The sequence below is a fragment of the Ostrinia furnacalis genome, unplaced genomic scaffold, assembly GCF_004193835.3.
Source record: "Ostrinia furnacalis isolate ACB-3 unplaced genomic scaffold, ASM419383v2 OfSCF7590, whole genome shotgun sequence".
In the NCBI taxonomy this organism is placed as follows: Eukaryota; Metazoa; Arthropoda; class Insecta; order Lepidoptera; family Crambidae; genus Ostrinia; species Ostrinia furnacalis.
This window is the reverse complement of record NW_021137829.1, coordinates 873,311-894,996: the sequence shown is the minus strand read 5'-3', so window position 1 is coordinate 894,996 and position 21,686 is coordinate 873,311. Positions and strand designations below refer to the sequence as shown.

Here is a 21,686-nt window from a genome sequence, read left to right as displayed (position 1 = left end):
GAGCTCCCAGATAAAGAAAACATTTCATTAGGTGTATTAAGTGTAGTAGGTATATACTTACTTACCAAAGAAAGCAGATTGCAGGGGCCGCTTCAACAATTCCTTAGCAGAGAGTTATATTCGATTTACTATAATAATTATTAAAAGAAGTTCGAATATAAACTGCATTCTATATTATTTTTAGATGTCTGGAGAGCAAGATAGCGATAACGCGTTATCGTACCACAGTCCACAGTAGCTCTTATTGCAGTCTTATTGTTGTAATGGATCCAACAACAACAATGTATTTAATTTAGTATAATTTTACCCTACCCTACAGTCACCTTACGGCGTTCACAGTCACGAGTTTTCGATTGGGACTTGGGTGTAAGCTTGGGTGGGACTTAATAGAGTTATAGGTAAACGTTAAAAACCTTTTCACCAGTTTTTGAAAACTTCAACAAACATCAAACTTCAATCATACTTTTTTGTCTATGTTCTTTGTGGATATTTTGATGGCTGATTTTTGTCAGTCCAAGATTGTCCTTTGATATGTTTATTTACTCTAGTAGGATTTAGATTTTATTTTAGATTTTTTTACGAATATTATTTATATATTTTTTACAATGAAAGCAACAAAAGCGGATTCAATGAAATCAGTAAGATCAAACAAATCAGTGCGATCAGCAAAATCTTTGAAAAATATGTCGAGCGATATCTTGGAAGACCAACAACCGTCTTTTGAAGAATGCTTACCAATGGTGTGCAGGAAGTACTCATGCCCGTTTTCTATTTTTGTGAAAAAAGACTACCAACACGGTAATTAGAGGACTTGTGCATGCAGTAGGCACTTAGATAAAATATTAAGTAGGTATACAACCTGTGTTCTTTCTCTTGCAGATGACTTTTACAAACAATTAAAAGCTCCAGAAGAATCAGTGAAGTATAAAAAAATTACGGTCACTACGCCTTTGCCAAATTCAGCCACATTCCAAGGCGACTTTATGAGACCTGACGACAGGACCACTGCCACTAGTGCTTCAGAGATGTCCTTCGATGAAGACGCTATATTCATCACCACTTATTACGACAATGTGAACAACTTAACAGAAATATATTTAGCTAAAATACGACCTGTGCCTAGATCTTTAATGCAAATAATAGGCTATCTGGCACCATCATACGAGTATCTGACAAAAATTACCTTGTACGCATGTAACATTGATTCCCTTGTTATACACGAACTTTCAAAGATACTGCCCAAGACGGCAATTACTGATGTCTGTCTTGACGGATCTCCAGTCCCTGAAGGCAACTATTTTAATCTATTAGACCACAATGAAACTCGCATCAAATATCTTTCACTGTGCAGGTGTAAAATAAACGATGAAGTGTGTAAAGAAATAGCTAGTAGATTACACTATTTGTGTCCAGCGGAGAGAACATTATTGCTTTTAAATCTATCTTCTAACCACATAACAGATGAAGGAGCAAAATGTTTAGGCCAAGCTCTAAGAACTAATAGACACTTGCGGTATTTAAATTTGGCGGATAACCACATAGGCGATGACGGTGCTGACTTTATATTCGACTCGCTAATAGAATTTCGCCTTACATACGATGAAACTATGAAGAAACGAAAAAGAAGGCTAGAATATTTAAAGGCCAAAAGATCGTTTTTAATGAAATTCTTAGCAGAATGCGATGCGACAAAGGAATCAGATGAATACAGTCAATTCAGTCGCAAATCTGGTACGAAGAAAAAGAAAACATCTGTCACCTCTTTGAAGAACAAAGGCTTTAAAAAGGATATTAGTAAGAAAGATAAATTAATATCTGGTGAAGATGGCTTGCTTAGAGCAGAGTTGTTTGCAAATGAGCTATTAGGGCCGTTTATTGATCCATTTTCACCACTTAACACTGTACTGAGAGATGGATATAGCCATTGTACTGGAAATATGGTGCTATGTTATTTAAATTTGTCCTATAATCGATTAGCGTATCCTAGTATGAAGAAGCTCGTTGCCCTTTTACAATACCAGAAACTTATTAAAAGGCCGACTCAATCGGGTCTTGTAAAGGTCGGGATTGAAGGAAATTGTATCCCGGTGTCATGTGTTGAATATCAGAAGATAAACGATCTGACTCGTTTGGCAAAGAGTGCGCATAACATCTCGGGAAGAATGTCTATTACAGGACTGAAATCAAGGAGTCGACAGGCTCGAATTTCATTGGTTCCTCAGCCTTCCTCAGGTAGAAATTAAATTCACATTTTATGCACAATGAGTTACATTTTATTTTAATTACACAACTATTTACATTTTCAAGGAAAAGAAAAATATATTGTATGGCTATATGATAATAAATCTTTTGATCTATATAAAAAAATTAGCTGATTTAATTTCACAACTTTGTAGGTACTAACTTATTTTTAACACTAGATTTGGTAACTAAAAGTTTCTTTAAAATCACATTAGGCTTCTTTCATCGTAATCACCATCGAAATTGTAACAAATAAAAACTTACTTTAAGTAAAGCAGAAAGTAAAAACATACAGTAATACTATGGACTTATAATAATAGATGAGTTGAATAAATAGGCAAAGTTTAGTTGATATTAGTTTAAGACATGACAGCACCAACAATTTCGTTTGTTAACGTTACACTTACTGGCTTCTACAGTAACTTTTCTCGTTAAACCTACAGGAAATACCTTAATAATAAAATTAATCTAAGTCTTTCAATACTGGTCTTTTCTAGTCATCAACGAGACTGTGATTTAATTTCTAGGTGGTAGGTATTCTCTGTTAGGTTTCGGTGCATTGGAACCTTGTGGTCTACCGCTTCCAGACGGGAAGCTAGGGCCACTTGGTTTGCCTGACGGGTAACCTTGACTTCCTCCTGAACCAGAACCGGGATAGCTTGAGCTACCCTGTGATCCTGGATAACCTTGGTTTTGAGATCCTTGACTCCCAGGGTATGACGACGATGGGCCTTGTGGTCTAGTGCTGCCTGGGTATGGTGTTGAACCTTGTGATCCCGCATTTCCAGGATACGAAGATGTTCCTTGAGGTCGAGAGCTTCCAGGGTAACCAGAAGATGGTCCTTGGGGTCCTGAACTGCCGGGGTAAGATGATGAGGGGCCTGTGCTACCTTGGTATAGGCCTGATGGAGTTTGCGAACCGGGGCTACCGGGGTAGCCTGTTGATGGACCTTGTGGTCCTGAGCTACCAGGATATCCAGCTGATGGACCTTGAGGTCCCGAGCTTCCTGGGTATCCACCTGATGGACCTTGACTTCCAGGGTAACCACCGGATGGAGCATTAGAGCCTGATCCTGGATATCCAGTTGATGATCCTGGAGAGCCTTGGCTTCCTGGATAACCTGAAGATGGGCCTTGTGGTCCTGAACCTGGGTAAGATCCAGTGTTATCAGGATACTGGCCTGTACTTCCAGGCTGTCCCGATTGTCCAGGATAAGATCCTTGTGAGTAGTCATTCGAGCCAGGGAAACCACTTTGGGATGATCCAGTTATGGAGTAGTCGTATAGATTAGCGTTCAATTCAAATAGGCCTGGGGCAGAGTTGCAATCAAATTGGTTCCACCAGACGCAGACAAAAACTTCTTGTGAGAAAATAGTTCCATTTGGGCAAAGAAAATCATAAGTTCTGTTATTGGCACAGACATGGAACACTTGACAGCGAGTTTCAACATCAGCATAATAGCCAGGGTATGGTTGAGCATCACATCTAAACGACGTTTCAGGGATCTCTGTTAGGATAGGATAATCCACATCAGGTGTTCCGGGAATAGCTGAGTAGTCACCGTTTTCATAAGTACCATCATCATCAGACCCTCCGAAGCCTTGAGGTCCTGAACCAGGAAAACCAGGACCAGAAGGCCGACTAGGGCCACCAGAACCTCCAGGTCCAAATCCAGTACCAGGAAATCCAGAACTGCCCGGGCTACCTGGGAATCCACCAGCGTTAGATCCACCAGGAAATCCACCGGGTCCAAATCCAGATCCAGGTCCACTTGGTGTTGAGCCAGATTGACCAGGATAGCCTTGTCCTTGGTAGTTTTGAGATCCAGGATATCCACCAGATGGTCCACTTGGTCCTTGTCCAGGGTATGAAGATCCTTGAGTGGGGTAACCCATTTGTGGGCGTTGATTGTCAGATCCAGGATAGCCCTGATTGGGGCCGGATGGGTATCCTGTAGGGCCAGATGGAAAACCAGGTGTCGACGCGGATCCAGGAGATCCAGAATATTCGTCATTCTGGGGTCTAGTAGGGTATGACGGAGTAGTAGGTGAACTAGGGTAGCCACTAGAGCCACCTGAGTATCCTGGTCTGTTTGGAGTTGTCCCTGAACCAAATGGTTGGCCAGGCTTGTTGTATTCATACCCATTCTGCGCTACTGCAAGAGCCAGTAACACTGAAAAAGAAATACAAATAGTCAAAATTAGTTAATATCCGATTTTATAACTATTTTCGCAAAATACAAAAGGAGGACTACAAAATCCGTGATAATATTTTCTAATTGAGCATTTAAATTCAATCTAACGCTTTTGTAAACAGCTTAAAAGCGCCAATCGTGAGTTCCTTAGTCCAATTTCCCAGCCTATTTCAATTTCGTGTTATTCAATGCCGTATAATCTATTAACCATCTTAAACCCTTTCTCCGCGGCAGCGTTTTTGTGGGTCCCTGGGGCACAATAGACCCACACCACGAAGCCTGAGATGACATCGCGTGGGACCGTTTAACACCGACACGTTTCGTAATGACGCTCTAATAGGGAAATTGTTGTAACCGACCTCTTTAGGATAGGCTCATCATTAATTGGGAGATTGTTCTCAAACATAGGCTTACTAAGAAATAATAATAGTGACTAGCAAGCAGGACTCTCTTTACTCGGGTACCTAAACGATATTTTTATTTTTTTAAATTTATATTATAGGTGTACCAGAATCTCATGGCAAATGGGGAAAATAAACTTTGTTGAGTGCAATACTGGGGAAATTGGATTAAACGATCTTGATACTGTTTAATTTTTTATTTATGACTTTAATATTAATGAACATGAAGTACGTACGAATGCCTACCTATACATTTTAGATTGTGTATGAAGAATGTTGTTATACATCGGGTTTTTAACATTTATCATGTCTTGAAAAATAAATAAACCGTATATTACTGTAAATAATTTTATTATGTATCATACTTATAACTTATCACTTCATTCAGAACTAGACGTTTTCTAGGAACTCCACTTGCAATTCTTGATTCTTCTTCAATAGATGATCAAGTTAAAGAGGTATTTATACAGAGTGGAATTTTGTAATGCCATCTGGTACTCTTAATACTGTAGATAGAAAAATTTGCTGAAAGAAAATTCCTTTATTTTCGAAAAAAAAGAGAGCTACACTAAAAGATTTTCGAATTTTTTTCGAAAATTCACTACTATACCATACAATTTTCTGTAACATTATTAAAATATCAAAACATTTCACTCCAACTTACTGTCAACTTAACGACGCGCTTTAAAATCAAAGATTGACTTTGAATTATGCCTTATTTTACAATACACATTGCAAACAATATGATTTGCTTGAGGTTTTTCGACTTCTTCACAAAAATAACAAATAGGCATGAAGAGATTACAACATTTCTGCAGCGGCTGACAGATCTCTTGATTTACTTTGACAGGTGACAATAAAGCCATAGACAATTGCCATATGAAAAACACACTTTTCCAATATTTTTATTTGCCATGAGATTCTGGTACACCTATAACTACTCTTATTCCGATAAACTAAATTGGACCAAGAACTTTCAGCGAGTTTTTCAAAATATTCAAGATAATTTGGCTTTCTACAACCATGAATTTGAAATATTTCCCAATCGTTACTTTGCCGTGACTGCAAAAATTTTCAGTTGTTCACGACTAATCGTAGGTCCCTGTAGAGTTGTGTCGCAATACGTTTCCCAATAGCAATGGCCGTAGAGTGATGTTTAATGTATGCCCCCGCGTAATCTGTCTCCATTCAGTCTTAATTTGAACAAAACATTGTGGTCTAAAGGTGATTTGGTGTTAAAATAGTGCATTGTAATGTTCACATTGTCTGATCTGATGTAAATTATGAGACATTTATACCCCAAACAAAATAGACAGTTTATCTGAAACTCATAATGTTCTATTATAGTAAAGTACTCATTAATAACTCCTATACTATGGTAGTAGGTTGGTGGTCACGTCCATTCATTGTGTTGATTTTAAAGAATTAATTTGCCTTAATTAACGAGCTTGATCGTCGTTTTAATACCCAAGTAGGTACATAATATTCATGTACCCTACTTACACTATGGGAATAATGCCCAGCAATATTATGTATCTTCTAATCAATTAGGTGGTTGCTAATATTAATGACGGTGTTGTTATGTTAAATTACCTGCTTACATTATTTTAATTGAAACGTAAAATTGCTTGTATTGTTGTAATTGCCTAGTTACATTGAGTAGCTAGTCGTGATTTGTAATAATTGATGTTTGAAGAAACGTTTATTGGTAATGTATGATGTGTACTTGTTCGTATTGGCCACTGCGATACAAGCTTTCCTGCTTAGTGCAGAGACCGCCAGAATAATTTGTACAATGTGACATCTTTTAGTAATAAATACTTTTTTACTTTTTTACTTTTTACTTTTACTTTTAAGTAAATTAGAGACTAAAAAGAATGACAGACAAGCCCAACCGTGGGTTTTATTACATTTTTTTAATAAGACTTTGGATTGAAAGACTCTTGTCTAAATTATTTTAAATAAAAAATATTAAAGGTAATGTGAATTGATTTGGTAAATGGGCAATTAGTTGCTGTGTTTTAGGGCTGATTTTTCAATCGTCAGATATTTTTTAACTGAAGAATAACCTTGTCATTTTGACATATTTTCCGTACTAAAACTGTCAATGTGCCAAACTTATTCTTCAGTTAAAAATTATCTGACGATTGAAAAATCAGCCCTTAAAATAATATTTTTAACCTACTTATTAGGCTTTTTTTAATAATGGTAGTTTTTCTGTTCTTGCAAATAGCAACCCTGAATAAGCTTCAGTTTTTTTTTAAACTTTTAAAGTTTGAAACCGAAAAATTAATAAAAATTGTGGCAAATTTTATTGAAGAATCGATAAATTAATCCACTGAACTCACTGAAGACACTGAACAACAATATGAATAGGCCTAATCGTCCATTCGAGGAGGTAAACATAAACTACTATTTAAAAAACAGCAATTCGGTAATTTCGGAATAGCGCCAAATAAAAAACTTTTCCTCGTCGTGATCTATTTATTTAATTAGAAAAAAAAATTGCTCGTCTTATGCCCGTTTTCACCATCAATCCCTAATTTTAAAGCGACCTTTAAATAATATTAGGTAATACCTAACAGGAATTTCGTTTTCACCAACACATAAGGGACACCTTAGGCCTTATGGGATCACTTTAAAACAGGGGCCCGATTTTCGGCCGCCTAAGTGTTAGGTGACAGTTATATTGTCAATCACGCCTATTCGGCAGAATGGAAACTGAATTAAATGATTTTTTGGAGCTTTTTATGCAATTGAGACAGTGTAAACACTTTTTCACTCAAGTTTATTTAGGCGGCCACCAATGATATTAGGTACCTATATAACTATAATATCATTGGCGGCCACATAATAATAATACAGGATTACATACGGTATTAGATATTGGTCACTCATAACTTATCTCATAACCAAGCTATATTTCTGGCTTCGTTTGTAGTCCCTAGAGCCCTAACAATACCTTATAATTAGATAATATAATAAAGATTTGATAGGAAGGAGGGCTGCACTAAGGCTTTCTTGGCCTCAGTGGGGGTAAATGAAACACAACGCGGACGGTTGATATCTGGTTTATTACTGTTATGCTATTACTATATACAAGATTTACACAATTCAATGTGTCCAGTCCAATGTGCCGTCGGTGTAGAATGCCTACGGTGCACGTTGAGGGTTCATGGGCCAGTCGGCTAGCACGTAGGTCGCGGTCGATGCTGACGTGCTCGTACAGTATCCTTGTGGGCAAGTAAAATTATAACCAATTTATCTTTTTCCTTGAGGGAAAAATTTGCTTCATTTCTTTTTTCCATTGTCGTTTTTATCGTTAAATCGCAACTACACACAGAACTCAACAAAATATCTATCAAAATCAATATGTACATTTTTATTTTCATTTATTGTGGTGCAGCAGTCATCTTGACATTTACTTTTTTTAAGGCAAAGGAATTACATTATGCACCCAAACCACAGATTACATAATAGCCCAAATATCTTTTTTGTCTTTAATAATAACTCAAAAATACAAAAAGACATCAGTTTTGGTCAACTATTTCTTAGTTTTACTTTTATTTCATTTGTTTCTGTGAAATACGTAAGATATTCCCAATAAAATATTTTATCGGAAAGTACCGGTTTTTCAAACGTCACTAGGCGCACGAAGAAACGCCACCTGACAAAAGAGTCCCTACTTAGGTTTACTATAGCATGGTGAAAACGAACTTAGGTTAGTGGGCAGTTTAGGCGATCGTTTAACCAAAGTGATATTTAGTTAGCAAACGCTTAAGGGATCGATGGTGAAAACGGGCATTATACTAATCTATTAATCTAATTAAAATGTTGGATAGGTACCTAGGTAGGTAGGTACTTCACTAGGGAAGTGCTTCACAATTTTCGCTTCACCACAAATTTGCGTTCTAACCGCCCACGCTTCGTGTCCTCCCGTCACGAAATGGAACATCAGAATAAGGAAGCTCTTCTAGTCCATTTTGTATGTTGCATTTCTGAATCTTTAAAATATTAAGTACCTACTTTTAAATTGAAATCAAACTCCCTCTTTAATATCTCCGAGTTGAGCGAGTTGTCTGGAAGTGATCACTTCCTATCGATAAGACTGCCTAAAGTTGTTCCGCTTTATTACATCCAGCATACAAAATAAAGATACCTATTTTACTAAATCTTTTTACCTGACCTCTGACACTACGAGATTTTTATTATTTCACAAAGGAACCCTAAAATTCGAATAGGGAAGAAAGTCGCTAGGCTAGCTAAAATTGTATTTATTGATAGCAATAGTAAAAATAGTTAAACTAAATGAACCCTAAAATACCTTTCGTGACCAGTGGATACCGCCGAAGGCTTAAAGAGCGTCATTCCGGTAATTCCAGCCTAACTACTTACTGTCCTATTGCCTCAGACGATAATGATAATATTAGTTCCTTAATAACTTGTTTTCTTTGCCTTTGTGAAGAATTTACCATAGAATCAATACTTCTTTAATGATAAATAGTGACGTATCAATCAGCCATATCGATGATATGGATACGGGACGCCTGGACTACGGGTGGGCAATTGCATTTTATTAGGTGCCCTGTTGTAATTTTTAATCCTTCAAGCTCCGCGAATTTAGACACAATAGATAATCAATTGTTATGACATTAATTAATGCCGTCTGGGACTCAATCGGTTAATTAAAGGGCCCTTAACAAAAAATTTAATACAGGACCTCTATAATTAGCTCTAAGGCACGCACGCAATTTGGCTAGACTAAAGTAAAGTTCGATTCTACCTTAGATCTCTAGAAAAACTATAGCTAAAAACTGGCCTGTAGGCCTGATGCGCGCCTCGATAAGCTTTTACCGAGCCATTTTATCGATTTTACGCGATAAGCCCATACGTTTGTCGTCTAAAAACATCGATAAGGTTTAATCACATCGCATCTTAGCCCGGCTGAACCGTAATATCAATCGAATCTTAGGCCTGCACAATCGAAACATCGTTAATCGAGTTCCGATTACGATGCAATTGGCCTCGTACTGCGATGTGATCTCGTGAGGTTAATAATCTGACATCTCAATATAAGTTGTATTACCACGGGATGGGTGATGAAGTTTCTCAAATCACGATAGTTTCGTCTTCGGGGTTTTAATTTTAGCACGTACTATACTCGTAGTTATGCATTTTCCTCCTCTGTTAGAGTTAGGACCTACATGATTATATTATTTTAGTTAATTTATTATTGTTTCTTCTCCATTAGAAAATGTTTAAGTTTGAGTACCTAGTGGTCATATTGTTTAAGGCCTTCATCACACAGCCGGTGAGCTCATAAAAACTGACAGTCGTTGTCCCGCATTGGGTTGTAAAATAGTTACTTGCTCTCGGCTTATCTACTTATTATACACACAGGCATAAGGCTGAAATAGCATGCAGTTTTAAAAGCTCCTAAGTCTGAAAGATAAGCCCCTTATAAGTATTTTATTTAAGCTATCATGAACTTAATCGGCTAACTGTTTTCAAATCAATAAGTTTACATTTGTTTAACAAGTCATATAATTTAGTAAGTCAGTCAGTCAGTTTAGCGTTTAGGTACTAACATAACTCCAATTCAATGTCCTTACGCATATTTATCACGCATTATGTCAAGTTAGCCCATGGGCGTATGGTTGTCTTAACGTCTGATATTATGGAGTTAGATTAGAACAGGAATTTCGAAGCTATCAACATGATTAATTTGCGCTTAATAAGCTATTTGTAAGGAATTTATGATGTTGGTATAAAGGTGGGTACTCACTAAGAAGACACCTATTTAAATATTAAATCGGTGTATATGTCCAGCGTCCAGATGTACCAAAGCTCATCGCACACGCACTAATTGTAAATAAATGTTATGTGAGTTAAAAAACGAATTAACATTTAATTAATTCTCTTAGGTCAGCCGAGCTGTGCACTATTGTATGTTTTGTATTGTATTCGGCATTGTTAATACACGCGATTACTTCCAGTGAGTAACCATCTTTATGGTTATTGTTTATAATGTGACTGGTTCCTTTTATCTCTAGATAGAGCTATGATATTGTACCACAATAAGTACATTTTAGATGCCTAACATTCTTAAATAGATAAGGTAAATAAGTATACCGAAAAAGCTTCATATCTTCTGCAAAAAAGTACAATAATTGAAAGATTCTAGTAGTAAGTCGTCGGGAAAGCTTTTGACTTTTTTGCTACTCGTAAATCTTTTTAGACTAACAAACAATCGAAATCTTAACATCAATGTATTTTATGAGCTTTTATTACCACATACTAATCTTATGAGCTTTTATTTAAACCAACGCGATCACATGCGATCAGCCGGCATGCAGCGATGGCGACCAGAATAAATGCATTGATCGCCATCGATCCCCATTACCAAACCTACGATTTTAGTTGTAGGAACTAGCAAATAGTTTATGGTAAGGACTATAGTCCTTTCAAATATCGGGGTCTATTCCTTGTTCTGATAGGTATTTCCCAGATAGAATCCCGTACTAGAGAATGAACATTATACCTACCTGACTGCGCCAGAAGAAGAGTTATGTTTAAGAAATTAAAACTAGCTTTGACTTTCAAAAAGTAAGTGTCTATCAGACGAATCTACTCGTACCTACATGAGAGGTCGAAACTAACTAAAAGTGACAGCAACGCATGCCCTTTGATAACATCCCAGCCTAGATTTCACACGGCACTCACTTCGAAATAACTCGAAATAAGTAAGCTATCCGTGTAAGTGTAATGACGTGTCAGAGGTTCACCTCCTGATTGCTGGCCCTCGGGAGGTTGCGACACACTTCCCATCAGTTGATTCGAGGGTGTCAGTCACTCCGGCACGCACTCGGGAGACAAAGTAAGCTGTGTTATTGCCAAATACCTCTGTTTAGATGTTAATCTGGAATCCAACAATCCTAAGGCTGGGTTGTACCATCTTACTTTACTTTGACAAACGTCAAAAATGTGTCGCATACGCAAAAAAAACACGGGTTATCGTTAAAGTTACGGTCAATGTTAGGTGGTGCAACTCAGCCTAAAAATCCAGACAGTTTTCAAACTAACGTTTGAGATTAATTTATTGTTTTGTTATTGTGTCTCCATTAAGCCGGCAATAGAAGTACCTACTTAATTCATGAAATAAAGTCTATATGAATATGATTTACATAATTGAATAATTTCAATCTTTTTAAACAAAATGTTGATTAGTTTTGATCTACTTCAGTGATTAACCCTGGATCTAAAAGTATATTACTTACTTAGTTGTTCCGCCTTTGATAAAATAACGTTAAAGTATAACTTTATTAATCGTAAGATTCGGCCCTGGCAACAGTTATAATGAAATGCAAATTATGCTATTAGGATGCTATATTAATGCTAAATTAACAATGTGTGAATTATACAAGAAAATAATTAAAAGGCATTTCTTCTTAAGGACCATCTGATTTATTCAAAACATAAGCAAGCAGGGATCCACCATGAAGCTTTTTTATCACTTCCAAGTTCAGAGGCTTCTCGGGAAACGGACAATTATTGTCCACTAATTTTGTAATCGTAAGTTAATGTATAAGATACATACTATTATAAAATGACCTTGAGCTCTACGAAAAGTTGACCCGAACCACAAAGTGACATACTGACACCCATGCCAGAAGGTCAAGTTCTTTTATAGAGACATTAGCATCGCAAGTTCATTGTGTGGCGTTTTGTAAATCTCTCATGCGTACCCTAATGTTCCTTTAACGATAATGTACGCAGCTTAACGTGATCAATTAGAAATGTTGCGTGTGTCTTGCAACATCTTGATGTATACAGCATCCTAAGGTTTAAATGTTGTTCGTGTGAACCTTAACCAAACAGAGCAGGGGTCATTTTTCAAGTAGAGATACGATACTTTTTAGGTTAAAAGTAAGTAAAACTTTACGTCGTGCACGACTTCTGAGATCAATCAAATACGAGTAGTTTGGTGTGGTATTTAAAAGCAATTAATTGATTGGGGAGGACCTATCATACTCGATGATGACGGTCACGCACAAAATCATTTTACTCCAGGTCAATATCAAAAATGTTGCGAAAGACTGTCTTTCGTTGTTTATTGATGAAAAAGTGCACTGAAAGGGCGGGCATGGATCTTTTTCAGGAGAGGAAGGATTAACGACGAATATAGCATTTGAATTTGTTATGAAGGTTGACACTATAATGTATCTTTTTATTTTAGATATGTATCCAGTATTGTAATTAATTGTTTATAAGCTCATTTTACATAAAACGTTACTGTTTTCTGTCTCAAATCTTATAATTAATGGTTGTTTCCCTTTGAAAGAGAAAATACCTAGCTCGTGTGATTTTGAACAGGTTTTTTAATCGCTGTTTTTTAAATTTGGTCTCAAGAGGTCATCAGGATAGCGATCTAAAATCATCATTTGGTCAGTGAACTCTGCAAAATGTCATAGAATCATCTTTGAAATTAACACTTTCGAATACTAATTTAATTTGTACGAATATGGAGAAATTAAATTATAGTAATAACTCTAGGAAGTATGTCAGTAGACTGTAATATGCTTGTCAGTTTGAATCTATTTTAACAAATCATTACTCACATTTTGTGACCTCTTGTGAATTATGAACCAATGGGGTATTAAAGTTATATAACACGTTTAAGCTTTGTATTACGTGTTTACTTTAGCGTTTTAAATTATAATAATTTAGGGATCTGCAAAACATTATTTTTTAACGACTTAGGGTGGTTCGACCAAACAAGAATAATCTCAATATTAATTTCAGAATAAATTGTCAGTTTTGGCATATTTCCCATACTGAAACTGTCAATGTGTCAGCTATACCAGGATTTATTCTCCGATAAAAGTTTGGTCGAATCGGGCCTTAATAGTCTTCTTAACTCTACTTCCTGGGAGTTTATTATGTACTAACCTTTTCAATTATCAAAAATTGCCTGTAAATATTAATATTCTCTACGGAAAAAATTACTTCGTATAAAAATTGAGAAATTGCTATGGCATTAAGTATTATTCCTATGTACGGAACATCGAAATTGCGGAGATGCTTAAAATACGTCGTGTCATTAGAACTAATAATACGTCATTATTCTACGAAACCAAAGCTCAAAATTGCTTGGGCATGTCTTATAGAATCTTACGTACTTATTTCCATTTCTGTTGGTCAAAGATCACATTCGTATATTTTCGTAAAAGACCTATAAATATTTCAGATTCCTAACCTTACATAATAACGCCTATTATATTAGTGAATCTGAAAGCTTGATTATGATGTAACTTGATAATAAACCCTAACTTTGGAGACTAAGTACCTACTCATTTAAAACCATTTTGAATAATACTCGTAACAGGTCAAGTTGCGTTTCACGAACTTATTGGTACTCTTTGATACAATAATAATTTAGTATGGTTTTTTACCAAAAAAGGTGCCATTAAAATATTTTTTTAAGTTGGAATAATTTTCCAGCCAGTTTTCAGTTGTTTTTCCAAGTCCATCGTAAATTGAATTTTGATCTTAAAAAAAGCTGCAATTAATTAATTAATTAATTGCTTTATCGACACGGATGATACAAATTGATTTAATAAATCTTAAAAAGATATTCATTTAATAATTTTAAAGTGCTTAACACCTGTCACATTTAAGTTAACTTTAAACTTATAATTTACGTAACTACACATCACTGACACCTTTGACTGCCGTTTTAATGTATTACGATGCAATAAAAACTTAATTTACTTTATAATGTATTTACTAAGCGCCCCGTTTTGCATATTTTAACATAATATTTGCGTAAAGTGCATATTTAGACGATCGGATTAAAAAGAGCATGCATTATGGCGTATATTTCACAAATAAATTGTTTAACACTAGAAGTGCCGAAGATTACGACCCCCCCAAAAGCGCCGCTGGGTCAATTTTGTCCCAGCATGTATTTTGTAACATTTTTTAGTTTCAGGCATGAATATTATGGTTAAAACTATTTGTAGTATCCTTAAAAAAAGGTTTATCTATGTGGTTAAAACAATATGTACTTATTTCTTTAAAAATATAAATGTATTCAATTTTAATTTGGAATTATTAAAATTTAGATATTTTTGGTTTCATTTAAAAATTGTCACATTACGTGGTGGTATACTGTATTAAAATCATGAAATTACTACTTTAACTATTCATTATTAATTTAAAGAAAAAAATAATAGTGCACATTTTGCACAAAGTTTTTTTGTATGGTTTTTTGTCTATCTGGTGTACTATGTGTTTAGGAATTTCTATAGGTATGGTTACTTTTCTGTTATCTGTACACAAACAATGAAGTTTTTGACCAATTACAATGAGAAGTATGTACGTTTAATCTTTAAAATTTTATAAGTCACACATTTTAAAAATGTATCAAATCATACAATGTATGAACTGGCTTATGTCTAGAGGCCATCTTCCTACTAATATTATAAATGTACAAGTTAATAAATATTGATGAATTGAAGGATGGATGGACTGATGAATGGATAGGATGGATGAATAGGTGGATATATGCCTGGAACTTGAACTAAGTGAGTATGGATTCATGGTTAGATCGATGGATGTTTTTTCACTCTTTTACGCAAAAAATACTAAGCCGATCTTAATAAAACTTTGCAATTTTAATGTTAATACTTCAGAATAACATAATATAGGCTATAATTTAGAATAATATTCAGTTATTTGGTCAAAAAGCAACGATAAGTGTCAAGAAATTAGGTCTTTCTATGATAAACTTAATTTCTCACGGGTGAAGTCACAGGCAAAAACTAGTACAATATATTTACATTTCTGCATTGTCACGAGTCAACTAAACTCTCCTCACCTCTCCACTTTCGTATCTCCTCGAAAAAAGGACTCTTCATCGAATTATTGTGGCAAATACCAGGGTGGGACAAAATTGACCCAGTGGCGCTTCTAGGTAAAACCGATTTAAAAAAAAATCTATTAATGTTATTTTATCAAAAACATTAAAAAATGATAAAATTCAATGAATCAGAAAAAGTCAAAAAGTTTCATGGACTTTCGTTGAAAAATAAAAAAGTTAGAGCTGATCAAACTCGCTAGTGGGACAAAAATGGGACGGCGGCTTTTCTAGTGTTAATATTTACTAATATTGTCTGATGATTGCATGAAACGTTGTTTTTGTTTCCCCGTGAATTTATAAAAAATTAATTTCAGATAAATTACAGATGCTTTGGAAATTGATTACGAATGTTCTTTTATGATTTGGTAGTCCACCTTTTATTGCATAATGTGCTTAATCAAATGTTTTAATCTATATATATAAAAGAAAGTCGTGTTAGTTACTTCGCTTATAACTCAAGAACGGCTGAACCGATTTAGCTGAAAATTGTCAGGGAGGTAGTTTAGAACCAGGAGAAGGACATAGGATACTTTTTATCCCGTTCGAAATAAAAAAAGTCTGCTTATTTATTGACATTAAGGCGGAACAAAGTTCGCCGGGTCAGCTAGTAAATTATAAAAGCTAACATAGTTGGGCGAAAGATAATGAGCCCGTTTATAATTTAATAAGTTAATTTTTTTCTCGAAATGCTTGGCTTATTAATAAAAGATTTGTCTTGTGCCCAACTGTAATATTGCCCATATTACTATTAATTTTACTTACTGCAAAACGTTGACAAACGCAGCATGGTGTTGGTGCTGCTGGTTGCGGCTTAAACTAAATCTGTGAACAAAACATTTAAGATTAAATTAAACTATAGACAGAACTATAAATTGCCTTAAAAATTAAGTTCTGAGAGTGATGTCGTTATAGTTTTTATATGACATTTATGTTTTCTGCTCCATGTCCCTTATCCCGTTCCCATCTGACGATTTCACCCGTCGTCACTCAAGCCCTATAATGATGACACGCAAAACTCAATTAAATTAAAGCATTGTTAAAGTTTATGAAGCTCAATTACAATAAAAAAAGAAAATTGTTTATTATGTGACGAAATCAGTTAGACATCTGTCAGGTAGTTATTAAGATTCTTAAATAATTAATATATCGTCCATTATACTTCAAGAGATATTAGTTACATCTCTTTCTTGAATCTAATTTTGAGTCCTTTCATAAATGTAGCGTAACTCCACGTACTTTCATGAAAAAGGGTCACTTGTCACTTCCCTTTTCACGGAGCCTTGCGTAATTCCTACACAAACTGTCTGTCATCAGATTTCAAGACACGTTTCGAATACTAATGCACCACGCTGCAACGTTGAAAGGTGATCGGTGCATCTGACGGATATTTGCATCTGGCGTCAAATGTCGCTCTACATAGAAAGCGTGACCAAACTATCTGAGGATGAGTAACTTTAGTACTTATTGCAGCATCTACGAGATTATTAGTTAACTGGGTTGAAGTGTCGAAATTCTGGAGGACTATCCCTTAATTGGATCAACACATTTAAGTCTTAAAACTTCAATTAGTTTTCAACCAACTGCTAATTCACATTAAAGCCGCCAAGGAAAAACTTCCGTGCTTTTAAGCGATTTTGTGAAAAATATTATTGGCAGGTAGTTGCTAATTGCTCATAAGATAGGCCCCCTTAATTTAATTTATTGTCCGTGGTGCATAATCTTTTCTTGAAGGTTTTAAACCTTTGTTTGTCACCTGTCATCCGCTTTGCAATGGAGGGATGTCGAACCTTAATTTCAAACTCCTCCTATGTTCTTCTGATTAATTTCGTTGCGGGTCCAATGACAGTTTAACTTTCCCCCGGGACAAACTTGACCTTCATTGGTTGGGTTTTTGTGGCGGTCAAGCTGTAGATCCTGGCTACACAGGAGTTGCAGTGGTGGGAACGAGAGGTGGGAATAGTCCCGTGCTAATTCACATTCTTCTTAGTTGCTTTGAAATTGATACAAAGTTAGTTAAACCACGACGCCTTTGGCTTAATTGCGAAAATCTGCTCATCATCCGAATTACTTTTACTTGGATGAAAACAAATTAGATTTATTTGTATTAATAAAACTTCGCACCTAATGCCGTGTGACTTCCGTTGTCTTTTAACATTAATACTCAAATAAATTTATTACCAAATAGCTGCAGAATTTTCTCACAATAACTGGTAACTATTGATTAATTATTGTAGTTACGAGTATTAATATTTTAAGATACTCAAAGGTTTTATGGAATTTTATCACGAACAGACCTAGGTACAGGAGAGTGCCTGGACACTAGGCATTCACTTTGTGCCTGGACCAAATTGTACTGGACCTACATTATCAATCGAAAGAAAATGCCCTCTTCCAAGATTTAAGTATAGTAAATAACAATGTCTACCACGAAATATAATATTTTCAAATAGCATAGTGAAAATGTCAACCAAGATTACCTTTTTGTTGACAAGATACGCCCTAATGGATTTTATCAGAGTCATATTAGGTTTAAATACCTAATTATTAAACAATAGATCGATTGTCTCGAAGTGACATTACGCGTATTGGGGCGAATAGCGAGATAATTGCTTTAACGCCATCAAAAGGTTAGCTACGCTTTAATTAATTGATTATTCTCCTAATTGGTAGAATATTTTTTCTGTGAGATTCAAGAAAAACTGAGTAAAATATGTCCGGCTTTGAAATATGACAGACTATAGCTTTCCGCCCGCGGTTTCGCCCGCGTGGATTTTTTCGGTTTTTTATATAACATAAATGACACTATAATGTGGCTTTCTATTGGTGAAATAAATAAAAAAATAATTGTAATTTTATTTAAATTTTAAAGTTACAAGACTCACGTGATACCAATATAATAAACATTTTTTTTGAAATTTTGATAACCGTTTTGGTAAAATAAATTGACTGTAATTTTATTGTAGGGAGAGATTTCTTTCTATGCCTGTAGTGTCACAATTTAGACATATTAAAGAACTCTATCTAACAATCCACACGACTATTAAAGCCCTAATTAGGTAAGCTAGTAACACTAATCCTACGACACTTGTCGTAAAAGCAAATGTCTTACTATCATTTTATTAAGTCATCCAAAGTCTCACTGAGCAGATTCCTCAGCTGTGTACTAACAAGGAAATAATGTATACCCTCAAGAGATGGATCCCACCGATTACCCGCTCGAGTGTTGAGAGAAATGAATGCGTGCAGAGCGCCATTGTTTCAGTAATACTGTAACTTATACGCAGTTTATCTGTTGCATAAACTATTAAAAGCTTAAGAGCAGATTGGGATCGCGAGGTGATAAAAACGATGTTAGTTTTGTTTTGCAACTCCGACCCAATTGCGCGTTACGTTGAAACAAATGAGATATCATTTGGACGTCTTATTCCCAGGTTTATAGTAGTGTTTTGTTTATTTTTGGCGTGGATTATGGAACATTTTTGACCGCTAAGTACTGTTTTATTTTAGGAAAACACAATGAGAAATATCTTTAAAGCAAAGAGGTATATACAAACCGTAGATATGATTGGAAATCTTGAAATCTGGTCATTTTGATATTTTAAATACGAATGAGATGTTCAGCAACCATTTCGAGTAGGATTGAAAAGTTATTTTACAAATAGAATATTTTAACTGTAGATTTTTTATTTTGCTTGTGACCACGGCTGCGGCATAGCATACAAATGATGAGTCTTGTTACTTGATTAAATAAATTATATGATTATTATAGCAGCCGAAACGTCAAGCCGTGAGTACATACTCGTATGTTCGTTCGTTCGTTCGTTTCAGCCGAAAGACGTCCACTGCTGGACAAAGTATGTAACTCCTGTAAAATGTCGCATTGAGACCCGTGTTTCTCTATTTTAATTGAAATGGAACGCGACAGTCTAAAAGCAAAGAAGATTTTAGTTAGTAATATGAAACTATAGAGAACTTTCAATTCTTTATACTAAATAATTTAGGTTAGACAGGTACAGATGGTGAATATTTAGGCTAAATATAAAAAACATCTTCTGTAAAATTTTTGCTGGAAACATATTTTTATGCGTCAAATATTTTAATCGTTCGAAATAGCACTCTCGTTATTCAGATAACCTAATTTTCTCTATCTAGCCATTCTCTGCCAATAATTATTCCCTCAATTTAAAGTCCACTTTGCATATCGGTTGTGTGAACTCCAATAACTTGAAAACCAAAGAATGCCAATCAATGACGATTGTTCTGGGCAAGAAAACGCATTGTCGGCGACAAAAACACTCTACATGAGAAAACTACTATAATCTGCATTGTGTCGGATTAAAGAATCGGAAACTGTTTTTCTGTATCGGCGAGGCAGGCACTTGGTTAAAATCCTGTTGGATTAATATTCCACTGATACATCTACAACTACTATTGTAGCTAAAAAATCTGCATTGACACTGTAAGAAAATGGAAGGTATTTTCTTACTTAAGCGTACTAATAGTTACATAGTACTAATAAAAAGGTAATCTCAATTTGAATATGATTTGAATCCAAAATAAGCACGATACATTTTTTCCACTTTCCAATCTGGTTCAGTAAGACTGAGTGATTACGTATTTTTGAATATTCATGTTTATTTTTTTATTCAAAGCTGTTGCTATTAACCCTTATTTTTACTTTATATTTTTTTGGTTTAATAGGCAGAAATATTAACTTATTCTTAATAGTTAATTCAGTTACTATTTTCAATTTTCATAATACTGAATAATGTTTAAAAGTAAAATCAAATGAAGGGCGGGCGGAAAACCGCTGCGTACTGACGCGTTTATGTCTTTTGTACGAGCGCGAGTTCAGATCAATTTAATACGTCTTAAAACCATCTTAAAATTTAATTATGAACAAAAATCACATTTAAAAATATACCGATAAATTAACATACTGAAACAAATTCATATTGCGTTAATTTACTTTGTTTCAAGTAGCTAAAGTAGCGTTCGTCAGAAAATTTTAAGTTTCAATTTATTGACCCAAAAAATATTGTTTATTTTTCCAAAATATCCTTTACCTAGTAATAAACAATTGAATTAAAACAAATTTAATAAAATACCAAACAAAAATCTAAACAAAATCCGAACAACAAGCACTATTTCACTCAAAACACTAACTTATTCCAACACTTACACAAACTGGCCCAAAAATTTTCAAAATTATCCAAAAAAATGCACTCACCGTGTACGTACAATGCGCTAACGTGGCGCGCGACTGCGAGCAAGCGGCGCGGGCGCATGCTTATATGACCGTCGCCATGGCAACGCTGAAGGGATGACACGAAGACTGCGGTTTTACAAGGCTGGGTTTTAGAATGGGAACAATAGTGTGTGCTGGAGATGTATAGTTTTGTAATTTTGTGGACATGAAGGGAAGGTCCTAAGGCGTTGCGAAAAATTGGGCTATTTAGTTTCTTTTGACTCAGGATGAAATTGACCTTTTTTGGCTGATTTTTGAAGTAGGTAATTTAGTATCTTATGCCCGTATTCACAAACATTACTATGAGGTCTCACAGTGCGCGTGGATGCACAGGGTTACACACGAACCAATCTCAGAGCTCTATTCAACGCTGTGCGTTCGATTTGCTGTTTCACTTAAGCAATAGCATCGTTTGTGAATACGGGCGTTATTTTAATAAATACTTTCTATGCTATCCTACTGATATTAGGAGTATTTAATGTGCATGTTTGTGAGGATTTAGGATATTATGATAATTTACAATGCATCGTTTAGTATCAAATTAGGCGAAGCTTTACTACGAGTACTTATCAAACATCATTCATAAAGGTAGCAGGAAGGCGCTGGACGCAGGCCGCTACCAATAGATCAACATGGAAATCATTGGGGGAGGCCTATGTTCAGCAGTGGACGTCCTATGG

General features: G+C 35.3%; 2 protein-coding genes across 3 annotated transcripts; one reads left to right on the top strand and one right to left on the bottom strand.

Moving 5' to 3' along the window:
* Positions 1–564: 564 nt before the first annotated feature.
* Positions 565–2,529, top strand: LOC114365453 (leucine-rich repeat-containing protein 71-like). Of its 2 annotated transcripts, none has more exons than XM_028322038.1 (2): positions 565–798; positions 880–2,529. In XM_028322038.1, exons 1-2 carry the CDS (start codon positions 606–608, stop codon positions 2,241–2,243), a joined length of 1,557 nt encoding a protein of 518 aa, XP_028177839.1. In that variant the 5' UTR covers positions 565–605; the 3' UTR covers positions 2,244–2,529. The 2 variants fall into 2 exon arrangements, with proteins under 2 accessions (XP_028177839.1, XP_028177840.1); XM_028322039.1 differs by having other exon boundaries at positions 677–740.
* LOC114365452 (collagen alpha-1(I) chain) lies at positions 2,421–21,076 on the bottom strand. Its single transcript, XM_028322037.1, has 3 exons — positions 20,989–21,076; positions 16,521–16,580; positions 2,421–4,415 (listed from the first exon to the last, which is right to left on the bottom strand). The coding sequence occupies exons 2-3, from the start codon at positions 16,543–16,545 to the stop codon at positions 2,758–2,760; spliced, it is 1,683 nt and encodes a 560-aa protein (XP_028177838.1). The 5' UTR covers positions 16,546–16,580; positions 20,989–21,076; the 3' UTR covers positions 2,421–2,757.
* Positions 21,077–21,686: the final 610 nt, after the last annotated feature.